The 12,500-nt window shown below is 37.7% G+C and overlaps 2 protein-coding genes across 7 annotated transcripts in view; one reads left to right on the forward strand and one right to left on the reverse strand.

The window, feature by feature from the left end:
• The window catches only part of Uba1 (ubiquitin-like activating enzyme 1), a 51,657-nt gene extending 39,513 nt beyond the window's left edge, over positions 1–12,144 (reverse strand). For 2 of the 6 annotated variants that reach the window (XM_070123542.1, XM_027381700.2), the window contains exon 1: positions 1–28. This exon is cut by the window's left edge and continues 407 nt beyond it. Coding sequence is in view for 1 of the 6 variants with exons in the window: in XM_027381696.2 (XP_027237497.1) it covers positions 11,784–11,861 (78 nt within the window). In the remaining 5 variants the exon portion in view is untranslated. Of the gene's footprint in view, positions 382–11,783 lie in introns of those variants that run through there. The other 4 variants (XM_027381699.2, XM_027381696.2, XM_070123541.1 and 1 more) reach the window with 4 other exon arrangements.
• A 160-nt stretch (positions 12,145–12,304) lies between these two features.
• Positions 12,305–12,500, forward strand: part of LOC113826564 (dymeclin) — a gene marked incomplete in the record, with an annotated part of 24,263 nt that continues 24,067 nt past the window's right edge. The window contains 1 exon segment of the mRNA XM_070123548.1: positions 12,305–12,492.

Consider the following 12,500-nt stretch of genomic DNA (forward strand, 5'->3'; position numbering starts at 1 on the left):
CCCACCTCACCTCGCCACCAACACAACTGAGCTCGTCACTGCCAGCCAACGGCCACCGGCGTGCGCACGCCTCTGCTAACGCTGCCAAATAAACCTCCATACTCGAGCAACGCCATTTATGTCATCGCTGACACACTTACAGCGTCGGCAGATACCTCCAGCACCTAAGCCAAGTCGCCTAAAAATCGATAATTCAAAATTCAACGCATTATCACCTGTCATTTCATACAGAATTGCCTATCCGGCAACCAAAAGGCGGCGAGTTAAAGGCCAAGTGGGTTTAAAGCTATTAATATCCTTCCATGGTAACCAGGCTATGTTTACTTCAGTATGAGTTGCGTCGCCCGTACACCACCTTCGAGGCAACACATCGTTCGGGGATGGACCACTCCGCGAAGGACAATACATGACAATTCTTCTGTGACGTCACTCCCGAAACTCAGTGACGTCATCACTTTGCATTTTCCTTTCGCATTTAATTTCTATTTGTCTACAGTGTAGTGACTCACAACATGGACGGTTTCTCTTTTTTATCCTTAATCTATTTTCGTATAATACTGCATAATTTTTTTTTAGCAGCATACCAGTTTTTCATCTGGAAAATTAAGAAATAGAAACAAAGAAAATGCAAGTACAATGCCGCTTCTTACAGGGGGACTTGCCTATTTACAAACTTCATTTGCCATCAATAAGTAACAACTGCTTCTCTGTACTAGTGAACTACTAACGGCAATCCACTCGCCAAAGTATCATACAAGATAAAATATCCTGATAAAATGAGTGATATAGCCAACCTCTTACATCACCTTATCTCATCACAGTCTTGCATCACTTTTGTGAAAAGTGGTCAAGGTATTACAAAGGAGCTAAAAATAGCTATTCATTTCCAGTTACCAATACTACGCAGTATAATGCAATGTATGTTAAAATCATGATTGTCATGTCAATTCTAATCAGAGGATTAAACACGTTCATTACAAATACCAGAATACATATATAAAGAACAATATATCCAATTTCCCAGTACCTCAAAACTTTAAATAGTAACAACTTTAATTAGAAAATATCTTGAATAGACATACATGAATGTCAGAGCCAAGAATACTCATGGACAAAGAAAATGAGAAATTCTCAAAATACTGCCATCCTTTTGTATGGAAATAAATTATAAACATTTTTGCTAACCTCAAAGCCATAAATCTTGCATTAAACACCTCAGATTTTCATAGAACATATTACACAATGGAAAAGCAGCTCAATGAAAGATTCTGCCATTCATGATATATTTAGTATTCACAATGATAAACAGAGACCATTGGATCAAATTCACAACTTTGGATTCACTGCCACAGTATGCCTTAAGTTCTATAATCTTAATTCCAAGACTTTGTCTCATTTACAGCTCTTCAGCTACTGCATCTGTTGATATGGTTTTGTGGACTTCAGACAATTTACCTTGACAGACTAATAGGAAGGGGCAAGGAGAAAGTAAACGAAGGAGGGAAAGAAAAAATAAAATGTCTGTACAAGAATCAGGGAGATCAAGAAAACAAAATTGGGATTTGTCTCTAAATGTGAGAAGGTGAATCACAAAACCTGTTTTTCCTAAAACATATAACTCAATTTCCTTCAGAAATACCTTACTCGCCACTAACAAGTACAAAAGCAAGCAAACAAGCAAAGCTCTGAACTGCCATTCTGTCCTGCACAAGGGGACACTGGACTATGTAACAAGGGACATTGTCTTCTCAGTATGAAGGCAAGTAATTCTTAAAAACAGAAAAGAAAAATAGATGGTCTATTCAGTCTTTGGTCCTAGGGCTTTACATACTGGAAGTACACAGAGTTACCTACCTCTCTCAGTATATTTTAGTACTATTATTGTTGTTGTTATAATCCATCATTATATGTATGTATATCATATACATAAATTACACACATGTATATGTACACTTTTTTATATATAAGATTAAGTTTACCAGTGTCCTCTACATAGAAATCATTGGCCATTCCTAATTTTTAGGATTTCCTATTCAAAGAAAATAGGCTAATAATCACTGAAGAGTAAAAGAAGTCATTTTATAATAGTAGTTATAACAATAAAATTAATAAAACAAATATAATGATGTGCCTGTCAATGTTCTATGAATATTGCTCTCACAACAATAACTCAAATTATCCTAACAACATTGCATGGTTTAACTGAGGAATTGTAGATGCTCTGAATGCACTAGAACATGGAAACTGAACACGTGAACATATATATATATATATATATATATATATATATATACAAATACTGAATTATAAATGTAAATATATAGTATATTCATATGTAAAATTTATCTATCTATATCTGCATGCAAGTATTTCATATACAAATATAAATATAGGTTTATATTATATATACATATACACATTATTTACTAATATATATATATATATATATATATATATACACAAAACAAAATTAAAACAACAAATGGACAGCAAATGCACCTAGCACCATTGGGTCAAGGTTCATGTGACATGTGATACAGAATAGGCTTAATTGCTTAGTGCTAGTTGGGTGAGAATGGGTATGCATTAGTGTGTATTCTGCTCTGCACCAGTGTTTTCTGGTTCTTGATATCACATAACATATCATATTCAGTTTTCCCTACCAATCTACTAGTCTGAATGAATTAGCCCAATGGCTTTTGCAAAAATGTGGCATGGCATAATTGTAGTGAATGGAAAAAGTGCATGATTCCAGGTTTTATATAGCCACTTGACCAATCACATCAGAACTCATCTCCAGACAAAAAAACTAGAAGGCTAATTTTGACATTCATTACTTATTTAAATATTTCCAGATGGAACCAGTCTTAATCATGCCTAAAACATATCTTTTAAAAATGTGCTCACCTTTGAAAAATAAAGAGCCCAAATCATGGCATATCCACAAACTATACCATTATTCCTAGCAATCAGAAAAAACTCATGAAGAAGTAAGGCACCATGACATCTAGGATTTCTTGCCATGAAATGAGGACATATAATTTAACACCAAAGGGATAAGAAAGCCTCAAACTAAGCCAATGTATTCTTCTGCTAAGGAATACTATTGCTGACAACTTGAATCCACTGGTATCAATATTGCAGTACAAATTTTCTGTGAACATTATCTCACAGGATATACTGATTCATCTACTCAGACCTAAGTCTTGCAAAATAGATGCATAATTGGTCATTGATTTTTCATCTTTATCAATCTATTATTTTTCTTAATCACCCCCCAAAATATCAACTAATCTCAAACTAAAGTTATTGTAATGGTGAAACATCTGAGGAAAGTATTATCTTTGTTCATATTAAATTAAATGCACAAGCCCCCCCCCACCCCCCCAAAAAAAAATCTGCTGGATCTGCTAATTTATCTGCCTTTATACTGTGGCTATTCTTATCATTCATGCACCTCACATTACTGTTTACTTTAACTTTAAATGTAAGAAATTCTGTCAGAGTATAAAGAAATGCTGTCAGAGTGGGTATATACTAAATAGGGTCTTCTTTATAAAAATCTGAGAATTTACCCCTTCGATGCTCATATGGCTCAAAATTTAGGCCACTGGCAGGCAAACAAGAACACTCGTGGTCTATGTTATTTTCTCTTAACTTGCACATGAGAAGAGGGGCTCGATCTTCGAGGAGCAGAGGAAAAGGAGGGTGTAGGAGAGGGTGTGGAAGGCAATGATGGAGTAGAACATTTAGGTTGTCTGGTGCAAAATGTAAAGTGAGGGGGAAGAAGGGTAGGTATCGGAGATGTGGTAAAGATTGGAGTATCTGGATTTAGAATAGAAAAGGGATTTGCCTCATGGATAGGGAGAAGTAGGATGGTTCAGGGTAGAGGGAAGGGATACTGGGGGAAATGCATAAATGTCTTGTGGAGATGGGGGGGTTGTAGAGTGAAGGACTCTTTTGGAATAGGTAGAGAGAAAAGTTTCGTCATCGTGCTATCTGTCTAGCCTCAAGTAAAGTGAGGCCTAGTTTGAATCTAAGAACTACTATTTCACATTCGAGCTTATAGGCAGTATAGCTCCTATAAAATATATTATGGGAGTCACCACAGTTGGCACATATATATGAGTGAGCAGGGAAATTTGAACGGTCATGATCAGGTTGGGCATAGTGGGCAGCTGGCTGTGGAGCAACAGTGTTTGGCTGGGTAGCTAAAATGCCAACATTTCTGACACTGATGGGGAAGGGGTCAATATGGTCGGACATGGTAGGACAACTCACCAATATAAACTGCAAGGGGGTCGTGTCTATGGAAGCTAATCTTGGCAATACTGACATGGGATTTGTGCTGGCCTCTTGGAAGAATGCAGCAGCACTGTACTGCTTCTGCATCATAATCAGTAAGGCAGGCAAAGTTGCTCATTTTTACAATCAGACCAGTTTTGATATATAGAAACAGTTCCAGTACAAGCATCAAGAGAGAGGCGAGGTTCGGTAGGAATGGGTTTGCCAGTAAGGTCAGTTAGGGTAGATTGTGCATGAGCTTGGGATTCTGATCTAACTGACTGGGCGTGAATGATTGGAGTGACTGTGTAAAGTAACTTTGTCTACTTGTTTTTGTAGGCATTGTTGAAAGAGAAGGGTATTCTCAGTAGGGGGCTGTTGGGGTAATGACAAAGAATTGATACCACTTGGCTGGGCCAAAGAGTACTCAAAAGGTTTGCAGAGGTACAGGCAGTAGAAGGACAAAGGCTGGAGGAAGATGGGGTGGTGTTGAGTGTAGTAGTTCTGTGAGGGAGATGACAATAAGAATGAAGAGTAGTAATAAGGAAAGAGGGGGGTAGACATTGAAGACAATTGTGCAGTAAGAGATGGAGAAGAGCATGTTGGGAGAGAGAAAGGTGCTTTCTGGAGGTGAGTAATAACCTGGGTGGGTGGTTCAGAATGGATAGAGTGGTCAATAAACATTGAGGAGGGGGCATTAGTATCAGTGGTCAGAGATGTGGTTAAAGGAGGGGCAGGGATTGGAAAACCATCAAAACCAAATTCAGATAAGCAAGTTGAAGGTAAGCCTTAATGGCCCTATTAAGGGTAAAGAATCTTCCTCATTGGCCATGGTGGGCCTGAACAAGATGGGGAAAAGAAACAGTCTACCGCTCAGGGTTCCCATAAGGGGTAAGGGCTAGGCAATTAACTAAGGGAACACCGTGCTCATGGCTCCCAGAGGCCATTCATGACTGACACAAAGCCAGCCTTTTATTCTTACAGCACAGCTCTCACACCTTTAGAATTGGACAGAAGGGGATGAAGATGATATGGAAGAGGAAAGGAGAAAAGACCAAGTAAAATTAGTTGGGGCAAGTGCAGAAGTCCAAGGTCAGGGTAATCCCTACATCCAGCTCCAGTCTCAGTCTCCTAAGCCCACCCACGTCAACAAGCAAGGTATTGGGAGAGAATCCCATTTTAAGGGGGCCATCACTAAAAAATTGAGAGAAAAAAAAAAAAAAAATCCTGTAATCTCATAGGCTTTGGCAATCCCATGACATATTTTTGCTAACTATGTAAAAATAAAGGGATTATGACTACATCTCTGTTCCTGCCCTGAATGCTGCTTTATTGTTTTTGTGCAAATATCCTTGACTAAGTGTTTTTTTTTCTTTCAATTTGTTTTGGTATTCTCTTGTAGCTAACTGGCAACTCTGCTTACTGTATCAGCTGATAGCCATAACTATGACACAATGCTGGCAGTCACCACCTGAGTGTCAGAGAGAGAGACTGCACATCATCTGCCTCAGTGACATCCTCACACAGATGTACCCCTGATGGATCATTAGAAAACTGAATGAATTTTTTATAAGAAACAATTTTGATTTTAGGGGACACAAGTTCATATATCATATTCCCTATTCATAAGACTGAACATTTAGAAAAAAAAAAAAAAAAAAAAAAAAAAAAAAAAATCCATCCATACAAGATTTAGGTATTGCTAGAGAGTATGTGGTGATTTTTTTTTTCCACAAGTTCGGTCAATGGATAAGTGCGAAATATAAAATTGTGAATTTTAAAAAACCTATCTGGATTATCAAATCAAAATTGTTGATGGAGAAATGGTACATGCTCTCCTCAACAATTTATTCGCAGAAGAAACAACACCAAGAATCGATGAAATCATTGGATTTCCTGCAGAAAAAAAAAATATATATATATATATTTTTTTTACTATGTCTCTGGGAGGGCACATTGCTATTGGTAACAATTTCCACACACACACACACAAAAAGTTCAAACTTTTGCCCATTAATCTGCATGCCATACCCATGTGTCCACTGCAGACTTCTGCCAAAGACCAACAAACTTCATCTTTTTTCTAGCGAGATAGTGCTTATAAACCTCATGGGCTATTATTCTTTAACAGTAAACCTGTCCAAGCATCATTGTGTCCAAATGTATGTAAAAGATTTGTTGGCCCTTGTTAAGGTATCAATTTAAACAGCCAGGTAAGGGCATTATGATTTAGGATATGTATGTTTTATGGCAGAGTATTTGCTTATAATTGCACATCATGGTGTTAAAGCCAATTCAATAATGTTTAAAGAACATGTAAAATAATACTATTTGGTATAAAGAGACTTGGATATGTGTACACAAAGAAAAGTTAGGTCCTAAGTAACATATAAAAAGTCTGTGGATCAGGGCTTTTCTCAGTTGCATCTCTTTGTTTACTTTAAGGATAGGCAAACAAGGATGAATTCTGATATCCTAACCATAATACTTTCCCTGATGACAAAAAAATGTGGTCATCATTTGCCATATTTCATAGTGAATGAAATGGTAAAATCCCATATGATGTTCCCACTATATATATACATATATATAGTGATGGCATATTTAGAAGTCGAAAATAATGTTTTCCAAACGGCTTCAAAATTGGTGCGCGGGGCTGGCCCGGAATCTGCCTGCATGCCGCCCGCTGCCCGCAACAGAATCGGGGCAGAAGCTCTGATCCAGCAGGACGCCAAGCAATGTTTATTTTTCCATATGCCCTTATAAATGAGTTAAACCCAATTTAGAAGTAGAGAATAAGTCTTGGTAATTGTTACAGAGCGTAACATACCTTCCAGAGATGAAGCCCCAAAGCCAGGGTATCATGCAAACCCAAAAACCCAATCTTACCTTTCCTACCTTCTATTTATTCCCTAGACAGTGGGGCAAGCCCCCTGTACCCCCCCTCCCTTTTATTATCAGTTTGTATCAACTTGTAGAAAACAAACATTAAGAAATGAAGCTGTGTGAGGATGTTGTGGGCTTAGTCTCTTAGCTCGATTAGAAAATGTTTTTTTGTGGATGCATTGTAGCGAGCAATGACCATGCATGGGCTGCTTTTCACTAAATTGATTGTGGTCTATAAGATAGCAATGTCCATTTATCTCTGTGTGTTGCTTTCAGTAACTTAAGCTTAAATCTCCAGAAGTACTACACTTTACCAAATGTGTTGTCAACTGTTTTGTTTATAATAAAAGCACATGAATATCTGTAGAATTACAGTTGTACTGTAGATCAAGATGAGAAAAGTGGACAGTGAGATGGAGAGAAAGCCAGTGATGGGCCAGCTGAAAGGGAGAGGAATAGGTTGTAAGAGTAAAATAAACAATTTGGGTAGGGGAATTTTCTGAGACTTTCACCATTCTTTTTGGTTCATGTTACTGAGAGAGAGACAAAAGAGATAGATAGAAATAAACACTGCCATAAGAGCATGAAAAATTATCATTAGCAACACAGGTACAGCTTGTTGTGCCCTCATATTTACCGTGAAATGACAAAAATGTCTGCTGCATACTGCTGCTCAGAGACTAAATCCACACCACCCCCGACACAGCCAGAGTTCTTAATATCGGTCTTCTATAAGTTGGCATGAAGTTCTAAGAAAGGGAGGGTATAAGGGGGCTCCCCCCCCCCCCCGTCTAGAGAATAAATATAAGGTAGGAAAGGCTAGGTTTGGATTTTTTGAGTTTGCTTGATATCCAGGATTGCATCTCTAGTGGGTGCAGCATCACTCTCAGTAACAAGTACTGCCTTTTAAAACTTGTTGTGTAATCTAGAGGAAATGGAATTTCAGTAAACAAACATGAAATCAACCTAAATTGGAAGAACTATAACTAGACTAATAAAGTCAAATCAAAAGCATAGAAAGACCTGATTACATTACAATTTTTAAAGAAAGTTGCCTAAATTTGTCTGTCAGAGAAAAAGTTCCCTTCTTTAGATATCTGCTGTCATTGAAAGCAAACCATGCAACTTACAACTTACAACATGGTACTGAGGAAAGTAGTATGAGTGGTACTATCTATTAGTTGATAAACATGCAGGTGTATTTTCATGCAGTTTGATCATGCTGTCTAAATTTTATAGAATATCATTATAATTCATTAGATTAATTAATTACTTTGTTATCTATTCACATTTTACAATTATTATAATTTGCTGCGACATCATGGTAAAGTGTAATGATCCACAATTCCCAAATGCCATTGGATATGTGACACCTCACTGTGGTTGTGTTTGGTATTCAGTCTTGTACAGAAAGTGTAAAATGTCTGTGATACGATCTTTCACACAAAATAGTGTAAGGATAGAATTGAAACACACTGGATTAGCATAGTACTATAGACTCATTTGAAAAACTTAGTGCTTCAAGTGCAAACAACGGTATGTTTGATCTTAAATAAAACGTCTACATTATTTTCTTCCTATCGTAGCACAGCTCCATCCGATCGCATTATAAATTAAGTATTCATTCACTTGTATTTATTTTCTAATTATAAGAAAGAAAATGGCTATGGAAACTGATCAGACGGGTGGCCCAAGGGCTGAGTCCCAAGCAAGGAAACACTACAGTTATAGGGGTGTACAGGGTTAGGAAGATTTTTGGGTCATTTTGGCTCATCTTTACCCCTAAAAATTGACTTCATAGTTTTTGATCAGTTTATATGGGGAACCTGTGTGCTCTCCCCCCCCATCCTTCCTCAAAAAAAGGTTGTAGGGGTAGGGGGAGATTATGGAAAAAATTAATATTCCATTTCCTCTACAATTACTTTTTTTCACCATCGCTAATGATAAATCGAAGCTATAAGATTTATTCTGTGACCTAATGGCAGTTTGTATGTGATATTGGGGATATTTTATAATCACATACTTTCATTACTACCATGTATCTGGTATCTTAATCCATTGATTATGTGTGGCATAACATGCATACCATGTCCACTCTAATTTTAGTTCATTATTATTGTTTACAAAGAGATGACTCCATAAATGCTTACACCAGTAGTCAATTGGTTCTATTTATAACACCTATTTAATCTTTTCCTTGCTATTTAGGAATATTCATGTTTGTTTTATTTTTGTCACTGATAGTATTTACTATTGTAATAATTGTAATGGACTTGTTTACAGTTTGTTTGGATATATAGTACAATACCCAAACATACCCAGCTCCTTTGGAGTTACTGGGCATATTGCACCTTATGGATCCGCCCGCCACAGGTGACAAAATTAGAGCGCAAGCTCTGATCTAGTATTGCACCAGTGAGACAGCCGGCAATGTCGTAAGTGGGTTAACCAGTGTCTTATGGTAGGTGAAGAGAATGCATCCACATACTTCTAGCCTATTTAAACCTCTGTGGAAGTCACAGGCAGAATCTCTCAACTTGATACTTTAATAGTTATCGTTTACTTGTGAGCAACTTCTAAAGTGCAGTGTGTATATGTATTGGACTTCACATCATTTACACCTCTGACAGATATCAACCTCAAGCCGCTGGGCATGGCATATACGTACATGCCATTGCCCTGTGTGTTTGTTGAATTTAGTAATTGTTTTTACATATAGATGGCTCCACAAGTACTAAGTCACCAATGAGCCAATTACGCAAACTACCTGTCTCATCTGTTTACCCTTTCCCTTGATTTTAGATAATATTTGCTAATATTATTACTGCTGTTGGTAATGTTAGTTACAATATAATAATTTATGTTTATTACAAAAATAAGCCCCAATATTGACAGCATTAGTAAAAAACAAGTGTTTTTCTGCTTTTTCAAGCAAAAAAAAAAAAAAAAAAAAAAAGGTTGCATGATCTACTAATTGACTTCTTTGTGGGTAACCATTGGCAGAGCCATCTACATGCAGATACATTTAACCAAGCATTGCCAAAGGGAATGCATGGGAGAAATAGTGGAATCAAAAGTGAAAAATTTGAAAAAAAAAAAAAAAAAATGCAAAATCCAAACGAGTCCCGTGTCCAGTGTCAGTGTTGCTGAAATTCCGACGAAACTTCTTAACCCAACCTAACCCGGACCCCCATCCCTGGGGGTATTTCCCTACCGGGGGCAAGTCCTGGACCCCTTTCCCTGGGAGTATTTCCCTTCCCTGAAGGTATTTCCCTGGGAGTATTTTGCCATACTTTTCAGAAAGGTCACAGTACTTCGAGATGGTTTGAGACATTGAGATTTGTGGACTATGAAAGGCAAATTTTGAATTTGATGGGACACTCTTCAAATCAGTATGTATGGCAAGATAGTGCGGCATTTACACCATAAAATAATAAACCAAACACCTTTATATCTGGAAACGTCAAACATTTGTTCACTTATTTCTACCACCTGGATTGCTTTTTTGGCCTTTGGAGCTCTTGATGGGCCCAGATATTAAACTGGGATCATTACTGAAGTCTTATCTTCTTTGACACTGGATAGTTAAAAAAAACAACAAAATAATCAACATAACACTGAAAACGCAACATTTCTCACCAGCAATCTACCTCGAAATGAACGAGCCGGTGACCTGTCAACCTAGCGGCTGGCAAAAAGGAAGTGTGTAACTCATGATGCGCGTGATTCTAAACAAGGGTATAGATAAACCTTAAAATATGCAAATGAAGTATAAAAATATTACTAAAAGACTTTAAAAGCATAAATGTATGAGCCGACATTCATAAATAGTAAAATATTGTTTTGACAAGCACGTAGTAACACACAAACTACTTCGGACATCGCAGTAATGAGTTAGGCAGTGAGTGTTGTGTTATTCCTGGCAAGGTATACAAGATGAGCGACTTGGACTCTGAGCGGCGACTGTGCTTATATTTTCATCATTTAACAGTGACTATGAGACCACTGCAACTTAAACTATGTTGTATCCTACTATTTCTTTGCTCAATAAGATGGCGGTGTTTATTTCCCTCTATCTATGCACGTCACTATAAGTGATTTATACCATAATTTCAAGAAAATAGTATTTCTATTGCCACCACTTCAAACAAATTATGCAGTCACCCTTCCACAAACACTAATTACTCCATTGCCTTATCATAATACACAACAACTAGACCAATTACAATTACAAACTAAGGTATCCCATGACTCCAGCACCCAAAACATCAAGCAAAATCCAAAGCCCTGCCGTGTGTGGCTGCGAGCAACGCCTTGCAACAGCATGTCCCTTCCTGTTCAGTCCCGCCTTCAAAATCTCAAAATTTCCCTTGTAATATGGCTACTGCCTTCCTCCATTCCACAGAACACCAAAAGCTAAAGGCTATGAATCATGCTCTAATTAAACCCTCCAACCCAAACCGCTGAAAAAGGGCGAAACCCACCGAAAGAGGACCCCACGCTCTTTGTGACGGGGAGGAACCTCATGCTTCCCCGCCGCAAACACCCGTATTTCCAAACATTTTTTACTTCCTGTCTCGCATTCCACAAACACCATTGATTTTCATGCTTACCGTGCTTCCGTTGACAGCTGGCTCTAGTCTTGGACGTTTACACGGAGGCTGTGAATTGGCAGCCTGCAATTCTGACATTTATCCAGCGAGATTCACACACACATCAATGAACAACCTTACTCTCTTTCCTTCCTTCCACCCTTTTTAGCTCTCTTTTATCCAATTTCCTCTCTCTCCTTCTTCCTCTTTCTCTCTCCCTCTCCTCATAGAGAAACTCTGTGTCAGAATCCACTCGCGATCCACTTCAGTTCAGTATATCCGGAGAAAAAAGGGAAAAAAGGAAGGGAGAAGAAGCCTTTGTCTTCCACGCCACAGAGAGCCGGTGAAACAGCCTTGCTTGGACAACTTCGGCTTTTTACCTTTCGCACTCCAATTATATTAAATTGTTGGATGTATTCAGAATTGTTGAAGAAATCGGCAAGTTTGAAGCAGTTTTTCTGTTACTTGCAAATGTCATTAATTTTCCGAGGCTTTTACTTTTTTTCTTTTTTTTTCGGTACATATCAAAAAGAAACCGGATGTGGCATTGGGAAAGAGAGTAGTAAAAGTAGAAACAAATAGCAAATATTCCATCTTAATTTTAGTTGCATATATGGACTCCAAAGAACTTTCATAAACCTAAGAATGCAGTTTTATATTAATACTCTTTGATAGCCTGTAGACTGATGACGTCACAAGCAGTCGACGTGTTTACAATGGATATGTAAAGGCAAGTAG

The sequence above is a fragment of the Penaeus vannamei genome, chromosome 7, assembly GCF_042767895.1.
Source record: "Penaeus vannamei isolate JL-2024 chromosome 7, ASM4276789v1, whole genome shotgun sequence".
Classification (NCBI taxonomy): Eukaryota; Metazoa; Arthropoda; class Malacostraca; order Decapoda; family Penaeidae; genus Penaeus; species Penaeus vannamei.